The 22,251-nt window shown below is 39.9% G+C and overlaps 1 protein-coding gene across 10 annotated transcripts in view; it reads right to left on the bottom strand.

Moving 5' to 3' along the window:
- myo18ab (myosin XVIIIA b) overlaps nucleotides 1–22,251 on the bottom strand; it is a 249,946-nt gene that overhangs the window by 160,985 nt on the left and 66,710 nt on the right. For 4 of the 10 annotated variants that reach the window (XM_063031922.1, XM_063031927.1, XM_063031929.1 and 1 more), the window contains exon 1: nucleotides 18,006–18,161. The exons of 5 other annotated variants lie outside the window; for them this stretch is intronic. Coding sequence is in view for 1 of the 5 variants with exons in the window: in XM_063031931.1 (XP_062888001.1) it covers nucleotides 18,006–18,026 (21 nt within the window). In the remaining 4 variants the exon portion in view is untranslated. Of the gene's footprint in view, nucleotides 1–18,005; nucleotides 18,162–22,251 lie in introns of those variants that run through there. One more of the 10 variants, XM_063031931.1, reaches the window with a different exon arrangement.

Raw genomic sequence — 22,251 nt, 5'->3', positions numbered from 1 at the left:
TTAATTCACGTGAACCTTTATTTAACTGACAAAAGTACAAAGAAAAGATTTTCAATAATTTTACTGACCAACTTAATTGTATTTTGTAAATATACACAAATTTAGAATTTGCTGGCTGCAACACACTTAACAAAAGTTCGGACAGAGTTAAAATAAGATTGAAAAGTGCACAGAATATTCAAGTAACACCGGTTTGGAAGACTCCACATTAAGCAGGCTAATTGGTAGCAAGTGAGGTATCATGATTGGGTATAAAAGTAGCGTCCATCAAAGGCTCAGTCTTTGCAAGCAAGGATGGGTCATGGCTCACCCCTTGGTGCCAAAATTCGTCAGAGAATTGTTAGTCAGTTCAACAGGAACATTTCTCAGCGCAAGATTGCAGAGAATTTAGGTCTTTCAATATCTACAGTACATAATATTGTGAAAATATTCAGAGAATTCAAAGACATCTCAGTGCGTAAAGGGCAAGGTTGGAAACCACTGTTGAATGCGCCTGATCCTCAAGCGGCACTGCCTAAGAAACCGTCATGCTACTGTGACAATTATAGCCACCTGGGCTTGGGAGTACTTCGGAAAACCATTGTCACTCAACACAGTCCGTCACTGCATCCAGAAATGCAACTTGAAACTGTATTACACAAGGAGCAAGCTATACATCAACTCTATGCAGAAATGCCGGCGAGTTCTCTGGGCCCGAGCTCATCTCAGATGGACCGAAAGACTGTGGAACCGTGTGCTGTGGTCAGATGAGTCCACATTTCAGCTAGTTTTCGGAAAAAACAGGCGTCGAGTTCTCCGTGCCAAAGATGAAAACGACCATCCAGATTGTTATCAGCGAAAGGTGAAAAAGCCAGCATCTGTGATGGTATGGGGATGCATCAGTGCCCACGGCATGGGTGAGTTGCATGTATGTGAAGGTACCATTGACTCTGAGGCGTATATTAGGATTTTAGAGAGACATATGTTGCCATCAAGGCGACGTCTCTTCCCGGGACGTCCATGCTTATTTCAGCAGGACAATGCCAGACCACATTCTGCACGGGCTACAACAGCGTGGCTTTGTAGACACAGAGTGCGTGTGCTTGACTGGCCCCAGTCCAGATCTATCTCCTATTGAAAATGTATGGCGCATCATGAAGAGGAGAATCAGAACACGGAGACCACAGACTGTTGAGCAGCTGAAGTCTTATATCAAGCAAGAATGGACAAAATTTCCAGTTGCAAATCTACTACAATTAGTATTCTCAGTTCCAAAATGATTAAAAAGTGTTATTAAAAGGAAAGGTGATGTAACACAATGGTAATAAACATGCCTCTGTCCCAACTTTTGTTGAGTGTGTTGCAGCCACCAAATTCTAAATTTGTGTATGTTTACAAAATACAATTAAGTTGGTCAGTAAAACTATTGAAAATCTTTTCTTTGTACTTTTGTCAGTTAAATAAAGGTTCACTTGAATTAACATATCACAGATTTTTGTTTTTATTGCATTTTGGAAAATATCCCAACTTTTCTGAAGTCTCCAATGCTGCGTATCTCTAGATTTTGAACTTCTGTCCAAAAAAATCCCTGAACACATTAAAATATATCAATAAAAGAATCCGGAACAATAAAATATTTTATTAACAATGTATAATTCTATGAGATTCAATATTGTACCTCTTCAGGGTTCTAATCAATTGAAACATACAAAGTACTCTCTCCCTCAACTCTTGTTCCATTCCCCCAACTCTTTCTGCCTTTTCTTTTTTAAAAAAAGTGTCTAGTTCTCGCTGGTCTACTTTTCCTTTCCAGGAGTCTCTTCCTTCCAGGCTCTTGCCAGTGCTTTACCCCAGCTCTAATCAACTGCTTCCACAATCCTGATCCTGTTATGAATTCTACCCATTATCCCCCTGCTTCCACACCTTTCCTTCTTTTCCTTTTTATCAGCTCAGTCAAAAATTGTTCTCTAATTAACTGTGATTTCTATTGATCTTTTATCATTAACATTAAACCTTGCTCATTGTAGTGATAGAAGTCTCATTAAGTCAAGAACCTTAAGAAAGAATTATAGCATGTGACCAATTGCTATCCTTTAATAGGAAGAATTATGGTCAGTGAACGCTTTAGTTGCTGGAACCATAGAGTATTGATTAAACATTTAAACTAATACTGGAGACAAGCTGCTTTATCAACGTATAGAATGGCAGGCGGTGACTAGTGGGGTACCGCAAGGCTCAGTGCTGGGACCCCAGTTGTTTACAATATATATTAATGACTTGGATGAGGGAATTAAATGCAGCATCTCCAAGTTTGCGGATGACACAAAGCTGGGTGGCAGTGTTAGCAGTGAGGAGGATGCTAAGAGGATGCAGGGTGACTTGGATAGGTTGGGTGAGTGGGCAAACTCATGGCAGATGCAATTTAATGTGGATAAATGTGAAGTTATCCACTTTGGTGGCAAAAATAGGAAAACAGATTATTATCTGAATGGTGGCCGATTAGGAAAAGGGGAGGTGCAACGAGACCTGGGTGTCATTATACACCAGTCATTGAAAGTGGGCATGCAGGTACAGCAGGCGGTGAAAAAGGCGAACGGTATGCTGGCATTTATAGCGAGAGGATTCGAGTACAGGAGCAGGGAGGTACTACTGCAGTTGTACAAGGCCTTGGTGAGACCACACCTGGAGTATTGTGTGCAGTTTTGGTCCCCTAATCTGAGGAAAGACATCTTTGCCATAGAGGGAGTACAAAGAAGGTTCACCAGATTGATTCCTGGGATGGCAGGTCTTTCATATGAAGAAAGACTGGATGAACTGGGCTTGTACTCGTTGGAATTTAGAAGATTGAGGGGGGATCTGATTGAAACGTATAAGATCCTAAAGGGATTGGACAGGCTAGATGCGGGAAGATTGTTCCCGATGTTGGGGAGGTCCAGAACGAGGGGTCACAGTTTGAGGATAGAGGGGAAGCCTTTTAGGACCGAGATTAGGAAAAACTTCTTCACACAGAGAGTGGTGAATCTGTGGAATTCTCTGCCACAGCAAACTGTTGAGGCCAGTTCATTAGCTATGTTTAAAAGGAAGTTAGATATGGCCCTTGTGGCTACAGGGGTCAGGGGGTATGGAGGGAAGGCTGGGTTCTGAGTTGGATGATCAGCCATGATCATAATAAATGGCGGTGCAGGCTCGAAGGGCCGAATGGCCTACTCCTGCACCTATTTTCTATGTTTCTATGTATAGATTACTGTACATGCATTCTCAGAGGTCTTGTCTACAGCACAGGGTGAAATCATCCTATTTCATAATCTACAAGTCTTTTCATTTTCTGAAGCCCCAGTTTTCACTGGCTTTCAAATCCAGGTGAAAAAGAGTAATATTTTTTAGAATGATCAGAATTTCCTTGCTTTACTCATCAACTGATTTATGCTATACATGCACATTTCTTGGGCATTTCATTTCCAATTTCAGCACTAATGTAAATGAACTTCCTCAGACTACTGAAAGTATTTAAAGTTGTTTGTTTCGGTATATGATAAATGGAGCAGATACCTGAAAAATGTAATAATAATGTAAACAGAATGCTAGGTCAGTAATAGGTTGAAATGCACTTATCCCTGTCAGCAGTTCTACAAAGAACTGCTGATGAAATCTTCCTTGTGGCTCAGCTTATTTCTAGTTTAGGCACCTGTAGCTAGCTTTGAGGAAGTAAGATACAACTCAATGCTCAGACGCCAGTTCAGCTGATATCTAACTCTACCAAAGGACTTAGCACCACCTGCAATTTCAGAGCACAAGTTCCTGAATACAGGGGCCAAAAGAACTTCTCACGCTGCCTCACACATCAAAGTTGCTGGTGAACGCAGCAGGCCAGGCAGCATCTCTAGGAAGAGGTACAGTCGACGTCTCGGCCCGAAACGTCGACTGTACCTCTTCCTAGAGATGCTGCCTGGCCTGCTGCATTCACCAGCAACTTTGATGTGTGTTGCTTGAATTTCCAGCATCTGCAGAATTCCTCGTGTTTACGTTCTCATGCTGCCTCTCAGCTTTACCCAAGGGATGGCTGGTAAAAGTAATACCACCCATTGTGGACATTATCATGGAATCATAGGGAGCCGATGAGCATGATGCAGATGTGGGCATGATCTAGCATAATTTAACCAGATTAAAGCTTGCTGCCAATGAGAAGGAAAAAATCTGACTATTAAAATCCATACAGGCCAGTTAGATAACTTGCAGAGCAAATGAGCTGTCACTGGCATAGGAAGAGTGAATGCTCACCCAAAGTAAAAATATCTTTTTGGTTTTTAAATAAAAAATTAATGATTAAAAAACTAGCAGAAGAATCCTAAATTACAATTCAATGCAAATACCAAGATCCCAGAATATGGCATTTACATCCTTTGAAACTTCACATAACTTTCATAAATATCTGAGTAGCAGATTCTACTGTACAAACAAATATGCTGGAGAACTGGAGGTGAAACTTAGCATTAGATCTTCTCTTTGAGAATGACAGGTGGAAAGTAGATGGATGGAATACATTAGGGAATTGTACTACGATACTAGAAATGATCAAGTGAGTGAGAAGAACACGGAAGGTCCTGAAATTTTGGTAGCGGAAGTAAGAGCAGCCATTGGAAAGTTAAAAACTGGTAAAGCTTGTGCTGTAGATGGTATTACAGCCGAAATGTTGAAGTGCCTTGGCGACTCGGAGGTTGAGGAGATCACGAGGTTTTGCAATACAATCTACTCAACAAGAAAGTGGCCAACAGATTTTGTGGTGTCAGAGCTTGTCAGAATCCCGAAGAAAAGTAAGAGCACAAAATGCTCAGACTTTAGAACTATAAGTCTTATAAGTCATGCCTCCAAGATCTTGTTATTAATACTTCTAAGCAGAATAAAAAGGACAGTTCTTGATTAAATTAATGAGTGCCAAAGCAGATTTATACCGGGTAAGGGTACCAGTGAAGGGATTTTCAATTTGCGAATGATCGTGGAACGAGGTCTAGAGAAAAAGAGGACATTTACATGTGCTTCCTGGATTACGAAAAAGCTTTTGACCGAGTCAATCATGGCTGGTCAATTGCCTGAACTCATTGGGGCTGAATGGGAAAGATGTTCGACTGATTGCGAGCCCGTACTGGCATCAGAAGGCAGTATTAAGAACTAGTGGTGGGAATTCACCTGAAGTTGAGATCCAAAAAGGGGTTTGACAGGGCTGCATTATCTCCCCTTTATTATTTAACATCTACTCAGAGGTAATCTTCAGGGTGTTGAACATTGAAGCTGATGTCCAAATTGGTGGAGTGACAGTGAACAACTTGAGGTATGCAGATGGTTGAGAATTGTTAGCCCAGACTGAGGACGAGTTACTCAGAATAGTAGATAAGATAAATGCTGAAGGTGAACGATTTGGAAAGAAAATAAATGCTGCAAAGGCGAAGATGATGGTAGCATCACAGAAGAAAGAAATCCCCAAAAATCAGTATCAAAGTTAACGATGTAGGCATAGAGCAAGTCAAGAAGTTTGTGTACTTGGAACAGATGATCACAGAGGATGGGAAATATGATACAGAAATTAGACGAAGAATTGAGATTGCAAGATCAATGTTCTGGAGCCTGAGTGACATGCTGTGTGGCAAGAGGTTGGACTCTGGGCTGCGCTGTAGAATTTGGAAATGCTATGTCTGGAGCAGTCTGTTGTATGGAGTTGAATCGTGGACCTTATGCAAGGAAGCGCAACGACGACTGGAGGCATTTGAAATGTGGTGTTTAAGAAGAATGCAGAAAATTAGATGGATGATGAGGTCAGTAATATGGAAGTGTTGAAGAGAGCGAGGAAAGAAAAGGAGTTGCTGAACAATGTGCAGAAAAGGAAGCTGGAATATGCTGGGCACTTGTTAAGAGGTGTTGGACTGCAGAAATTGTAATTGGAAGGGATGATAGAAGGAAAGAGGGAAAGAGGAAGGCAGCGAACCACTTGGTACGATAATATGAGGCAATGGACTGGGTTAAGTTATGCTGAGGCCAGAAAAAGAACGCAAAATCGAAGAAGATGGAGGTGCATAGCCACCAACCCTGGATTCGGGATGGCACCCACTGTTACACAAGCTGGGGCACCAGAATGATATTAGAACTCCAAAACAACTTGGTGAGCAAATGGATAAGGCATTCAATGTGCATGGTGTCACCCTAGTTACCATCTACAAACAAATCTTTAAATTTCATTCCTATGGAGATAGGAGCAGGAATACCATTACTCACAAAAAGACTGCAGCTCTACACCCCCCCCCCACCCCGATATATACACACATACACACACACACACACACACACACGCAGAGTATCTTTCAAATAGAACATTTTCATGGCCAATTCCTCCCGTGAAATCTGAAACTTGGGAAACTTTATTGTATCAAGTTGAAAAATTAAATTGGAAGTGGAATAATAGATATTTTAGGAATAAAGCTATTGGAATATACTAACTAGTCATATAAATTCTTTGAAACAAGCTTTTTGGTTTGCACAACATGAAAACAATGATATTTTGTGTCTGTAGAATAATGGTATAAATAAATTTGTAAATAGTTATACATTTGGGTATCAAAATCTGCTTTTTATTTTTTCATTTCAGGCCCCTTTTCTACATTCCACTCCAGATAGGTGCCTTCTTTCTTCATGATTGAAAAAGAACATTTTGCCAGTCAAATATTTGGGTTCTATTGTAAAAGTACTTCTTCCTATTATAAAAGTACTGTTCAGTTAACTTCCTCTTTCAATTGTTTTTAAATTCAAAACATCCACTGCAAATAGATTACAGTAAATAAACAGTTTTGTATCTATAAGAGAATTCAGATAAAAACCCTGAATATCCAGCACATTAATACTTCGGTGGTACTGAACTGTCAGATTTTCCAGGAAATTGAATGTTTTTTTCCACTAATTCTTTTTTTTTGTTGTTTAAAGATGTTATACAGTATGAACATAAATTTTCCAGCATACTGGAAGTTGAAAGGGAGCATGGGAAACAGGAACCCATTCTGTCAGAGGCAGTACAAGAACCAGGACCCTGATAATAAGTGAAGAGGGAACACGGAAACCAGAACCCCAGTCAGTGCAAAGGCTGCACAACGAACATTATTAATCAAGCCACATGCCAAACTATCAAGATTCCTGAATAGTTGCAGAGTGGATTATTGAAATTTTACTTTAATATCAAAAAATATCACATACTGGTATATGGTATGATATGCAAATTTAATGAACAGTACATAGAAATGGTTCTTTGCTTTTCATTTTGTCCAAAATGTAAAAAAGTAAATTTTCTCTTGTCAAAAGTGAGTACAAATCAATGAAAAATATTAATGCTTCAGCAAACTACATTCATGATTATTGGAAAATATAAGTGAATTTAACAAAGCACTTCCATTTCCAATGGTAGCCTATATATCAATGATCCGTATGCAATCTTCACTTAAGCAACTTCAGCTCCTTAGAGTAATGTTTCTACAAATAGCAACACAGTCTATGCTGTATTAGCTGATAGAAGCATAATCAGAATCATTCTGGAATGGCATGAATGTAAAATTATCATCCAAAGTCTGCATACTTATGGGATGTATGAAGTACTAAAACAATTTAAACATATTTTTCTATCAAGTACCTAGCTATAAAGGAAGGCCATAATTGCTCACATACGGTGCTATGAAGTGGAAGGAGCATTCTGAACTTAATCAGTCATATTCCATTTTATATTTATACCTAATTTGTAAAGAAATTATCTTATGAAATTAGATATAATTTAACCAATTTAAACATCCTATTTACTCAACTTTTTTAAAACATAAATTTTCATCATGGTGTGTTTATACAAACTGAATAGCATAAAAAGAAAACTTGAACCACAAGGAGAAAAATGATTCCAAAAACCTCTTACAGTCAATTGCTCTGGATATAGACAGCATGAAGGACAGGTATTTACCAACAAAACCAAAATTCATTTTATTGTCGACTTACTATTTCATTTTGACATAGAAGTTGTAAGTGCCTAATCCAGACAAGAATCTCTTACTATAGTTAACCAACAAAAACCTGGAAAAAGTCTGGGGGTAACCTGTGAAAGTCACCACGCACTGTAACTAACAGGCAAACACAGTAAGAAAAGCTGGAGGTACAGTGTGACAATGACATAACACAAGCACACATGCTGTAAAGTCAGATGGGCTTGATTTGCAGCTCAATATATCCTAGGCATTAAAGTTGTGGAAAAAACACTGGTCTGTTTCTTTCATGTTCATAATCAACAGACAGCTGAATACAGTATCTGCCACTTGTAAGATCGAAAACAATTGAGAGTAAACTTTCAACCATATTCTTTGCTTAACTTTTGACCATAAATGGAAGTCAATCTTCAGTTCTTAAAATGTAAATGAAAAGTAGCATTCAGCTTGATGTTAAAAACACAGCTTTGAAAACAAGCTCTATATTTAGAAGACGTTGTGTCTAAGGGAAGCTAGCTCACTATACCTGCTTTATTATTGCTCAAGAGTACAGTGCAAGACAATGGGTTGTTTAATTTGGGTCATTTCAAACAGAGAAGATGATTCTTAAGTAGCTAAGTTCAAGGAAGCCTGCAGAACCAGTTGGATAATATCTTTGACATATTAATAACTCATGTGTTTATAGTTGAAGGCTTGTGTACTCAAATAAGTTAGCTTTACAGCATTAATGGTAGCTAGCTAAGATCCAAGTCTCCAAAAATGCTTTTAGACCATGTGTGTTAAAAGGATATTTGAGGAATTAATACATGCTTATGAAGTCACACAAGTGGGAGAAAACTGTATAAGTGTAGAGAGCAGTTCAGGCTTCTTGGGAATGGGGTAAAGAACATCAAGGACGATGAAAGAACAAGACTTCAGTTTCAGTTTCTGTGATGGACGATTTGTTCAACCGCAACTTGTTGGTCTGTCATTTTAGTTTATAAGAGCAATGTTTTGGAAATCCTTTGTGCTTTTCGCTTTGGAAATAGTTCATAGTTTTGGAAATGTATAAGATAGAAATCCTCTGAATTTTAAATGTTTTTAAGAATATTGTTTGGATTTAAACATGTATCATTGTAAATAAATATATAGTCATAGTCATACTTTATTGATCCCGGGGGAAATTGGTTTTCGTTACAGTTGCACCATAAATAATAAATAGTAATAGAAATAGTAATAGTAATACTACTGTTAGTAAATAGTAATAGTCATGGAAATAATAAATAGTAATAGAATAGTAATAGAAAAATAGTAATAAATAGTTAAATAAATCCAGGACCAGCCTATCGGCTCAGGGTGTCTGACCTTCCAAGGGAGGAGTTGTAAAGTTTGATGGCCACAGGCAGGAATGACTTCCTATGACGCTCTGTGCTGCATCTTGGAGGAATGAGTCTCTGGCTGAATGTACTCCTGTGCCCACCCAGTACATTATGTAGTGGATGGGAGACATTGACCAAGATGGCATGCAACTTAACAGCATCCTCTTTTTAGACACCACCGTGAGACAGTCCAGTTCCATCCCCACAACATCACTGGTCTTACAAATGAGTTTGTTGATTCTGTTGGCGTCAGCTACCCTCAGCCTGCTGCCCCAGCACACATCAGCAAACATGATAGCACTGGCCACCTCAGACTCGTAGAACATCCTCAGCATCGTCTGGCAGATGTTAAAGGACCTCAGTCTCCTCAGAAAATAGAGATGGCTCTGACCCTTCTTGTAGACAGCCTCAGTGTTCTTAGACCAGTCCAGTTTATTGTCAATTCGTATCTCCAGGTATTTGTAATCCTCCACCATGTCCACACTGATCCCCTGGATGGAAACAGGGGTCACCGGTACCTTAGCTCTCCTCAGGTCTACCACCAGCTCCTTAGTCTTTTTCACATTAAACTGCAGATAATTCTGCTCACACCATGTGACAAAGTTTCCTACCGTAGCCCTGTACTCAACCTCATTTCCCTTGCTGATGCATCCAACTATGGCAGAGTCATCCGAAGACTTCTGAAGACGACAAGACTCTGTGCAGTAGTTGAAGTCCGAGGTGTAAATGGTGAAGAGGAAGGGAGACAAGACAGTCCCCTGTGGAGCCCCAGTGCTGCTGATCACTCTGTCGGACACAAAGTGTTGCAAGCACACGTACTGTGTTCTGCCAGTCAGGTAATCAAGAATCCATGATACCAGGGAAGCATCCACCTGCATCGCTGTCAGCTTCTCCCTCAGCAGAGCAGGGCGGATGGTGTTGAACGCACTAGAGAAGTCAAAAAACATGACCCTCACAGTGCTCGCTGGCTTGTCCAGGTGGGCGTAGACACGGTTCAGCAGGTAGACGATGGCATCCTCAACTCCTAGTCGGGGCTGGTAGGCGAACTACAGGGGATCTAAGCGTGGCCTGACCATAGGCCGGAGCAGCTCCAGAACAAGTCTCTCCAGGGTCTTCATGATGTGGGAGGTCAATGCCACCGGTCTGTAGTCATTGAGGCCACTGGGGCGCGGCGTCTTCGGCACAGGGACGAGGCAGGACATCTTCCACAGTACAGGAACCCTCCGGAGCCTCAGGCTCAGGTTGAATACATGGCGATGTACTCCACATAGCTGAGGGGCACAGGCTTTGAGCACCCTGGTACTGACACCATCCGGTTCTGCAGCCTTGCTTGGGTTGAGACGTTTCAGCTGTCTTCTCACCTGTTCAGCCATGAAGCCCACCGTGGTGGTTTCATCTGGGGGAGGGGTATAGTCATGAGAGCAGGTTGGACTGTGAGGAGGGGTAGGAGAGGAGAGTGGAATATGTGTTGGTTGGTGGCCGACAACAGATGAATCATGTGGGGGGTGGGCAGCGGCCACAATGTCAAATCTGTTAAAGAACAGGTTAAGTTCATTGGCCCTGTCCACACTGCCATCAGCTCTTCTGTTGCTAGTTTGCCGAAACCCAGTGATGGTCCTCATCCCCCTCCAGACCTCTCTCATGTTGTTCTGCTGGAGTTTCCACTCAAGCTTCCTCCTGTACCTGTCTTTAGCCTCCCTGATCCTGGCTTTCAGGTCCCTCTGTATTGCCCTCAGCTCCTCCCTATTTCCATCTCTAAACGCCCTCTTTTTAGCATTCAGGATGTCCTTAATGTCCTTTGTCACCCATGGCTTGTTATTTGAATAACAAAGAACAGTTCTTGTCGGAACATTGCAGTCCACACAGAAGTTAATGTAATCAGTGATGCATTCTGTGAGCCCATCAATAACCTCTCCATGTGGCTCACAGAGTGCCTGCCAGTCTGTCACCTCAAAACAACCCTGGAGCGCCTCATAAACCTCCTCTGACCATTTCCTCACTGTCCTCGAGGTTGCAAGTTTACTCTTCACCAGAGGCATGTAGCAGGGTTTTAGATGCACCAGGTTGTGATCTGACCTGTGTTTTAAACTAAATGAAATGTGTTTTAAACTAATTGCTTAATTGTAAGGATCTTCCCTTTGGGAGGGTGAGGGGACACACCACTTGAACGTGAGTATTGGCAGCTAAACTCATTGTAAAGGATAAACAGGGAAGTTTCCCTCCACTACCTGTAAGGAGCTTGTATGTTCTCCATCACCATGTGGGTTTCTTCCGAGTGCTCTGGTTTCCTCCCACAGTCCAAAGATGTACCAGTTGGTAGGTCAATTGGTCATTGTAAATTATCCCATTTTTAAGCTAGGATTAAATTGGAGGTTGCTGGGCAGCACGGCTCAAAGGGCTAGAAGGACTTATTCCATGCTGTATCTCAATAGATTAATAAACAAATGAGATTTTGAAGATTAGATAGTTACTCTATAATCTTCCACTAGCGAGAGTATTTGTGGCTATTTCTATTGGATAGTGTTTAAGGTCTTTGCCTGATTTTAGAACCTAGCAATCAGCAAACCCAATACTATCACAAAACTATCCCTCCTCTGTCCAAATGCAATCCAAACTTCCAAGTTAGATTAATGTTCACTGAATGAAAAAAAAACTATGTTTAAAAATCCTTAAGATACTACAGAGATTGCAGTATATCACTGAAAAAAGGAGTTACCTAAGCCACCATACCCATATTTGTGTTTTCAGCCTTTGGTGGAGGTTCCAGATTTATGATGAATACACTGCACATTCATTCACAGACATTCCACCTCTCCCAGAAGTTCCGGGAGTCTCCGGCATATGAATAGTGGCTCCCTGATGCCCACAAATTATATACAATATCACGGAAATCAAGTTTTTTGAGAGCGAGCGAGCGAGAGAAAGCAAGTGAGAGAGTGCACGAGCGAGAGACAGAGAGGGAGAGCGAGAGCAAGAAAGCAAGAGCATGAGAGAGAAAGCAAGCGAAAGCGCGCAAGCAAGAGAGAGAGAGCGCGAGAGAGCTCGCGAGCAACCACAAGAGAGAGAGCACAAGTGACAGAAAGAGCGAGAGCGCGCCATGGCAGAGTATTCCAAAAAAAAAGAAAATATAAAACGTACGTCACCCCAGACTACACTAAAGTGTACCCTTGCCTAATAGGGGTCAAAATAATGACAGTGTTGCTCACTGCACTGTTTATAACAGTGATTTTTCTATTGCCCATGGTGGGTTAAGACTGTAAAAGACATGTTGAGGTGAGTTAAACAGGTGTCATTCATTCATTAGCATAGCTAACGTTACTTAAACTAGCTGGCTTGCTGCTAAGGAGCTACTCTATTGCAGTCATCCCACCTCTCCTGGAAGTCTCCCGCAAATTAACGATGCTACCTCCCTGAAATCAGTTTTTGCAGGGTGGGATGTCTGCATTCATGGCAATTGAAAATTAGAAAGGGAACTGGGTAATGAGGGAAGTGCAGAGGTGGAGGGAGAAAGATTAACAGGCCAACATTGAGAATAAAACATAAAGTGAGAAATAAGGGAAATAGCAAGAAGAAAAGTAAGGGAGCGAGAACAATACGGCAGACTTTCACCTCTATTATTCCTCCCTGCCAATTGAATATTTTGAAATGTGGCCACTATAATAATTAGCACATTATGCAACATACCCAGTTGGTTCTGCAGTCAAAAGCTCCACAATATAAGTCACTAACATGCAATGTCACATTTTATTTTGGGATAAACAAGTTTCTGAGGAAAATTAAATGCCCATGGATTTTTAATCTTTATTATTTAACTTCCTGATTGGCAGCCAAAAGGCAATTATTAAAAATGCAAAACTTCAAAAAAATGCCTTTAATTGGGTTATTGTGGTACTCAAATTGTTCACAACAGAGTAACCAATCCCAACATTTTACCTTTTGGCCTAAAAGTAAAGACCGAATTTATAATACTATCAGTGCAGTTCACTTTTCTGAAGTTCACACTACCACCAGAAGAAGATTACTTTAAAAGCCAAGTAACTTCATCAACACTACCACTCAAGAGGTATAAACTTAGACAGAAATCAACAGCCTCACTATTCTCTATAGTAGGTGCCATCATCAAAAATGATAAAAGCTGAATGCAGTCACAAAAGCTTACCATCTGTCTCCTACTTTCAAATATTGGTACAAAATCCTAGTATTTCAGCACTTTCTCTGAATTCTCCATAAATATCTTTATTTTTAAGTTTCTAAATATACCAAAATGCACTGTTTTACGTATGTATTTATAGTGGCATACTGAAAAACCAAACTATAATATAACCGGTGTAAAAATCATAAAATATAAAGGAAAATAATGATGGGAAAATATACCAGTGCTCTGATATTATGGTGACCTGCATGCACGCAAACTTAGTATGATGTAAGCAACAAGGACAGAAGTCTGGGAAAAAGAATTCTATCCTACCTGGCAGATGATGAAACCCAACAAGATTTCTATATGCTTATAGACAAGAAAACAAAATGGCAAATGAATTCATAAGAGCACCAGAAATATATTCAAAGTTGTGGATAAAAACAGAACATTCTAACATAGGATCCTGAAGCTGAAAAGTTAATTGATTCTTTTTCCAAAGATGCTGCCTGACTCATTGAATATTACCAATATTTTCTATTTTTCTGATTTCCAGCATTTGCAATTAGTTTATTCTCGATTATTGTGGAGGATGGTACAAGTTGAAATCAGTTAAGTTCAAAGCCAATCCTTAGCAGAATTAGGTATAAATATAACAGCTTTAATTTAGTCCCCTGCAAAAGAAAACAAAGATGAAGTGGACTAAGGAGGAAATATGTAGACAGGAGCCTAGCCTCCTGATCAGGGAATGAGAATAGTAACCAGTATCCAAACCCTATTTGATATTCATTTTATATACTTTCTACATTCAATGTTTTCTTCAGTTAGGAATAATATAGGCACTACCAAATCAGAACATTTGTTGAATCTACAAATTCATGCTTTGACAAAGTAACTGCAACTAAAGACTAGCAGTAGTTGTAAGCTTGTGGGTCTTGTATGCTAACACAAGGTAGAAAATGTGGATTGCTGAAATTTAACTATAATTCGCATACTCAAGAATCCAGCCCATCTAAACTCCTCTAAGCCAGATTTACCTTGAAGAGTATTCAGACTGGCGGTATCACCAACTGGTATGGGGTGGTGGTGGGGGGGCAGTGGGAGAGGATTCCAGGTACTGCACAGGATCGAGGTAAGCTGCGGAGAGTTGTAAAATGAGTCAGCTCCATCATGGGCATAGCATCAGTACTATCCGAGATATCTTTAAGGATCAGTGCCTCAGAAAGGTGGTGTCCATCATTAAGGACCCCACCACCCAGGACATTCCCTCTTCTCATTGTTACCATCAGGAAGAAGGTACAGAAGCCTGAAAGCACAAACTCAGTGATTCAGGAGCAGCTTCTCCCCTCTGCCATACAATTTCTAAATGGACATGAATACTATCTCACTACTTTGTATTTTTCTTTTTGCACTACTTATTTAATTTGACTATTACATATACATGTCTATCTGCACACAAACACATATATTTACTGTAATTCAGTTTTTTTCTCTATATTTAACATGTATTGTACTGCTGCTGCAAAACAACAAAATTCATGACATATGCCAGTGGTACAAAACCTGATTCTGATTCCTGTATTATTATTCTAGGTCCTCTCCTTCTCTACAAATCAGTATTAAATAATCAAATGTAGTGGTTTACCTTTGGCTGGCAAGCACATGGGAAAGAATAAAAAGGATTTATCTTCAGAAAAGCATTAATATAATTCATCCACTTTGAATATCTTATTATATAACTTTCAAGCATAATTTTATTTCATTTTTATTTCAGAAAAAGTGCAGAATTTACCCATGCAATGGAGATGGATTCTTTTTAAAAATTGGTTGATAAGTAACTAACATAATTTGACTAGCTTATAAACACCTTCTGCATCAAGGGATGGAGATGGAAGAATTAATCAGTCCTTTCGATATTCACAATCAAACCTCAGCTGTTATTGCTATTTATTTCTTATCTGTTCTTTCAAGCTGCTTTCCTTTTGCTCTACTGGAAAATGTATTCCTATTTATTGTTCTTGTAACACACATAAAAATTGCTGGTGAACGCAGCAGGCCAGGCAGCATCTATAGGAAGAGGTACAGTCGACATTTTGGGCCAAGATCCTTCATCAGGATAAACTGAAAGAAGAGGCAGTAAGAGAATTGAAAGTGGGAGAGGGAGGGGGAGATCCGAAATGATAGGAGAAGACAGGAGGGGGAGGGATGAAGCTAAGAGCTGGAAAGTTGATTGGCAAAAGGGATATGAGAGGATCATGGGATGTGAGGCCTAGTGAGAAAGGGGGCGGGGGGGGAAGCCCAGAGGATGGGCAAGGAGTATAGTGAGAGGGACAGAGAGAGAAAAAGAGAGAGGAAAAAATATCTATATATAATAATAATAAATAAATAACGGATGGGGTATGAAGAGGAGGTGGGCCATTAACAGAAGTTAGAGAAGTCGATGTTCATGCCATCAGGTTGGAGGCTACCCAGATGGAATATAAGGTGTTGTTACCCCAATCTGAGTGTGGCTTCATCTTGACAGTAGAGGAGGCCATGGATAGACATATCAGAATGGGAATGGGACATGGAATTAAAATGTGTGGCCACTGGGAGATCCTGCTTTCTCTGGCGGACAGAGCGTAGGTGTTCAGCGAAATGGTCTCCCAGCCTGCGTTGGGTCTCACCAATATATAGAAGACCGCATCGAGAGCACCAGACGCAGTATATCACCCCAGCCGACTCACAGGTGAAGTGTCGCCTCACCTGGAAGGACTGTCTGGGGCCCTGAATGGTGGTGAGGGAAGAAGTGTAAGGGCATGTGTAGCACTTGTTCCGCTTACAAGGATAAGGGAGGGAGATTGGTGGGAATGCCTGTTGCGTTCACCAGCAATTTTTATGTGTGTTGCTTGAAATTCCAGCATCTGCAGATTTCCTCGTGTTTGTATTGCTCTTGTTACTGAATTAATTTCTTTACCTCATTATAAGCTACAGTATTTTACTTTTCCATAATATTTGGTACTTCAATTTGATCATTCCTTTTAATCAAATTCCTTCTTTCCCTTCTACTGTATATATTTCCATATATTAAATATCATGAACAGATTTCTTTCAAGTATCAACAGAAAGCAACTTCAGAAGACACTAAATCAGCAACAAATTGTTTTAAATAGTAGCTTTAATACAGAAAAAAAATCTGACTCAGGGCTTCTTCCATGCAAATGGATTTTTGTTTTACCAGCTGGGGAGGTGAGGTCATGGAATGTGTGCAAATACTTAATCAGAGACAGTTTAAAGCACAGCCTTTAAACAGGGGTGAAGCAATTAGATTCTGCAAGATGATTCCATACTATTGAACCTGGATAACTGAAGGCATGGCCACCAATGATGACAAAATGATTGAGCTTCAGGGAAGTTTGCAGGGCTGGAAGGAGTTACAGAGAGAAGCAGATATGAAGCAATGAAATTGTTTCAAATTGATGTTTAATAATTCCAAGCTGGAGAAGTTGAAGAATCAAAAGCTAATGCAGGTAATCAAAGATAAGAGATGGATGAGTATAAATGCATGCTGTCATGCACAGAGAAGATAGTTTTGAATCTGTCAAAATTTGCAAGGTAGAAAATGCAAGACTAGCTAGAAAAGCATACAGTTCATGAATGGGGATATAACTGGATTATGGAATAGTTTCCTTGAAAATATGCTGAGGTAGGCAATAGTCTATGGGTTATACAGATGTCAGAAAAAGAGGTAGGTTTGTTCAATATTTTAAAAATAACTTCACGTCAAAGCAGGAAATGCGGCAAGCACTTGGAACAGACAGCACCTGAGAAGTGAGAGAGTTAACATTTCCGATAACTTTAACTCAAGTTATCTAAAACGTCTTTCCACAGACTCTGCCCCATTTGCTGAATATTTCTGGCATTATCCAATCTTATTTCAGATTTCAGCATCTACAGTTTTTTTTTACCATTTTTAATCTCAAAAGTAACTCTGCTGAATTCTTGAAATTAATGGTGTACATGGCACTTGACTATAATGTCAGAAGCACTGCATTACTTCTTCAAAGGACAGGACATAAATACATTTCTTTCTTATAACCAAAAGAAAATACCTTTCCAAAGTAATACCTTTCCAAAAAAAGTCACCAAGTCAAACCTTTCCACTGCATTAGAGCAAAATTATACATGACACTAAACTTTCTGAGGACTAAGAGAAGTTATAAAAATATATTTCTATGCATTTAAATTCTGAAATTAGTATTTCTTTCTTTTGGTTCGAACATTTAAATTTTGAATCAACTTCTCTAGTTTATAATAATATTAAGAAGCTGAAGTATTTAAAATCAATGGTACCTTAATGGCCCATTTTGGACAAAATGATTCAGCAATAGAACCAAACGTGCCTGTAACACTTTCTGGATCACTAAAAATAGGTATAGGCAAAAACACTTAGACCAAAATAAAACAGATCACTAACTTATAGCAAAGACTGTAATATCTATTATATGTTACTTTAAAAACACGGGAATAAATATAAATAACTGCTTCAAATACCTTTCTTCTTGCTTCTTGCATTTAGCTTTAAAACAAAACATGAGCTGGCATCTATACACACTCCCAACTAAAGCAGTTTTGAAGAAGTACTTCAGCGACTGATGCAAGCTTCCGTTCAGAGTGAAGGAGAAATGTCATAGGCTGTCAAAGTGTCATTTCACTGATACTGCAATGAGACAGCTGGGTAGTTACCGACCTTCTAAAAATAACAAAGAATGCATGCTCAGTTCTAACAGTTGGTGCTTCACTAGAACTTTATACCTCCCAAATGAAATTGTTGAAAAACAGCATTATGTACAAAGTGCTACAGCACCAGGAAAATCTGGTATCAAGTGATTATATTCAAGACAAATTTTTGATGTTTTGAATTCATTTTTTGAGTGGAGAAAAACAATACCATGGCAATCACTGACGTAATTTCCATATGGTAGGAAAAAAGCCCCTCCTTTTCCTGTTTGAAACTATTTTGTAGCATACATTTGCTGCAAACAGTTGTTTAACCCTTTAAGACTAGTCGCAGTATTAAGTGTGCCACTGCTCCATACATGGTCACACTTATGACTGAGTCTTGTTTGCTTTTTCAACCACAAGACTGACTTTCAATAGGGATTTATCCGTACCTAGCATTTTTCTTATTTAATGCCGTAGAGGTGAAGTGACTCCACATGGGTTTCTTTTGTGTGCTCCAGCTTCTCAAACATTCCAAGGTAAGTTAATTATCCACTATAAACAGCCTAAGATCTGTAGATGACTGTAGTCATAGTTGCAGAACAGGAGGGAAGAGTTTTGATGGAAATGTGGGGAAAATAAAATAGGATGTGTAGAGTGATGTAAAGGAGTGTTTGGTGGTAAGCATGGACAATCGGCTGATGGTTCTGCTTTTGTGCTGTATAACTCTGTGACTCCATGGCATGGACATCAAGGCCACAAAGGCCACGTGGGAAGAGAAATAGATGGGCTCAACACCCAAGGGCTCAAGGAACTTGGAGGCTTTCATGCTCAGAGCTCGACTGCTAAGGAGCAAGCCACTCTTCACCAAGATGGTTCTCACTGAAATATATCAAGCTATTAAGAAGAAAAATGCTAATTTGATATTTAGGACATTAAATAGAAAGAATATTTGTGAAATTGACCAAAATTTTGGTGAGACTATGTGCTATTCTGGATTCTATGCCCAAACCTGGGGTTGTTTTTGAAAAAGGATTAAGGATGCTTGGCCCACAGTATTCTCATTGAGACAAATAAAATCCTCAGAAGGATATGTTAGAAGAGATGGCATAAAGATGTTTTCCCTTTTGGAGAGTCAAAAATTGAGAAACAGACACTGTTTAAAGTTATAGGCCATCCATTTACGACTAAAGATGAGAAGGGACTTCTCCAAGAGTTATAAATCTTTGGAATTTCCAAGCTGAATGAACTGGTGATGATATGTTGGAGACACTAAGCAGATCAGACAGCATCGCTAAATGGAGAAAAAGATATAATATTTCAGGATGACTACCATTCATTAAAGCTGTAGATCATCACTCCTTGAGAACATGCAAGCCAGAGATTAATAGATAAATGAAAATCAGACAGAAAAGTAGACTTAAAACACAGGATCAGTCACAATCTTAGTGAATCTAAAAGCAGGTTTAAAGGGTCATATGATCTACTCTAATGTGTCTGCAAGGATCAGAAATATTGCACATTAGTGGGTGCATCATAAAGATACCCATGGTAAAGAGTCAATAAATACAAAAATACAAAAACTGAATGTATTTCACTCAAAGTCATTATTAAATTTCAACAGGCTTCAAAAAAAAATCGGTAGGTACTATCAACTGTTCTACAAAATACTACAGGAGTGCAAGTTGTTTAATTCAACTTCAAACTACAGTTTAAAAGTGCTAAAAGGCCTGGTTTAAGATGGTGCTGGTGAAACAAAACTACTAACTACTCGATTAGTCACACTTTTTCTGGTAAACATCCACTGCAATCAACAGCCTATAACTTCTCTTTCGGAGTTGAGTTTTTTAAATTTCAAAGTTCAAAAGTTTAAACCACATTTATTATCAAAGTTTGTATACATTATACAACCTTGACATTTGTCTCCTTATAGGCACCCATAAAACAAAGAAACCTAAAACACCCATAAAAAAGACAAACCAAATGCGCAGAGAGAGAAAGAAACTGTGCAAGCACTAAAAGTAAGCAAGTAACACTCAGAACGAAAGTGAGTACATCGACACAAATTCTGGAGCAGTCAGACCATAATAACAGCCTCAGTTCATTGCACAGCCAATAAATGTAGTGGAGCCCACAGACACAAGGCTCGGAGCAGCTGGAGTAGGCCACAGCTTCAGCTTCAGTTCGGCGCAGAGCCAAGTAAATGACACAGAGCAGTATGCAGAACCAGGCCAACTCTTACCTCTGGTCCTGATATCCTGTCTTTTCAATCTGGTCTTTATATCACCCAAACGTCAGGTCTTTCCTTGCTCTGGAACCTGGGCCGTCACTTTGATACACTCTAGATCTGGATCCCGACACCACGTTTCGGCCCGTACCTGAGCTTTCCAAATCTAACTGGCGCTTAGATCAATCAAACCTCAGTTGAAGTGAATAGGCCTCGATTCCAATTCACCTTCACTCACCCCAACTTTTCCTCGCCTCCGCTTGCTTGAATCTCCCTTGACCCTGCCTTGACTTCACCTCACACCCGCTCATTTCGACCCTCAACTCAGCTTCGCCTTTGCTTGCCACTCCATTGTCTGTGGTTTTCATTTACCATAAATTTTACCAGAAAAAAAGTTATTAGTGAAGTATCTAGTTGTATTCTTCATTTTGCTGGCCATCAAAATGTAGTCACCGGGCTTCACCAATGCCATCTTAAACTGGAAATTTCTCCTTCATATTCTGCAAATATGACCATATTCATTTACAGATCTTGGGCTGTTTATAGTGGATAGTTAACATACCTTAGAGTATGGGAGCTTTTAAACTGCCAGTATGACCTGGCAATTTTGCAGTGTGAACTGAAATCTCAAAGGTGCAGGATGGTTGCGATGTGTGGGCCAAATCAAAACAGTGGAGCCCAAGCCCGAGAGCAGGGAGAGAGCCAATATTTTACCTTTGCTGGAGCGGACAGAGCCAATTCAAAGCAGCAGAACTGAGGCAAGGCAAGGCTGAGTTGAAGCGCTGGGGCCCGGGCCCAACAGCAAAGAACAAGCTGATGTCTGACCAATTTAACTACCGGGCCAGACTAGAAATTTCTGATACAAATTGAATCAAGGCAGCGAGTCGTGGGCCTGAGGGGGTATCAGAGTGGCAGAGCCCGGGTATGGGTCCAGGAGTGAGGAATGATCTGCTGTTTGGCCAATTTATGTGCAGGGCCAAATCAAAAAAGTCAGGGTGTCAGGGCCAGAGAAGAGATGGTTCTACTGAGGTTCTTTGTTTTGTGGCTGTCAGTATGGAGATAAATCTCAAGGCTGTGTACCCTATACATAATTTGAGAATAAATGATGCGCTTTGTACTTTGAACTTTAAACTGCATTGCTTTGACAACATGCTTTTTCTGAAAGTGGCTTGCAATTACTGTCAAGTAGAGAACCTGATGAGCATTCCAGGAGGACTGACGTGATCTATGCAATAGCCAGGTTATCTGCAAATGTAGAGTGCAAACTCAAGTCTCACAAATACAATTCCAATCTACCACAATCATCACTTAGCGCTTTCCACACCATGTACCCAAGTGCAAGTCCCTTCTTTCCAAATCCCACTCTACACCTACACAACAGTACATAAGGTCACTGAAAAATGACAATGTAAATTGAACATTACTCTCATAGACTGGCTTCATTCCAGATGGAAGCATACTGAAGGCAAGATGCAGCTTTGTAGAGAGAAATGTTGAAAAATATGCCAGGGGCTATGATGCAACCTTGCTTGACACTAGTCTGCATCAAATTTGAACCTGTTGTGAACCTGTAACTGAAAACATGACTCACCTGGCAGCATAATGCAAATATGAGAGGGAGGAAAATTTCTTCAGGGAATTATAAGAATACACAATTAAAACGCTTGGTACATTGGTAGGCTGGCTGGAATCCTGCATGCAATAAAAAGGTGCTTGAGAAGTCCAACATCAACCCCACAGGATTTGCACAAAACTTTCAGTGTTTGCTTTCCAGCATGGCATGGTGGACTATTTCATTAACATGCAGACAGAAGCAGCGTGCAGCATTTGAAGGATGGTATCTGAGCCTCA

Source organism: Mobula hypostoma, chromosome 23, assembly GCF_963921235.1.
Source record: "Mobula hypostoma chromosome 23, sMobHyp1.1, whole genome shotgun sequence".
Taxonomy (NCBI): Eukaryota; Metazoa; Chordata; class Chondrichthyes; order Myliobatiformes; family Myliobatidae; genus Mobula; species Mobula hypostoma.
Note: the sequence above shows the minus strand (reverse complement) of the source record. Positions and strands in the feature narration are given on the sequence as shown.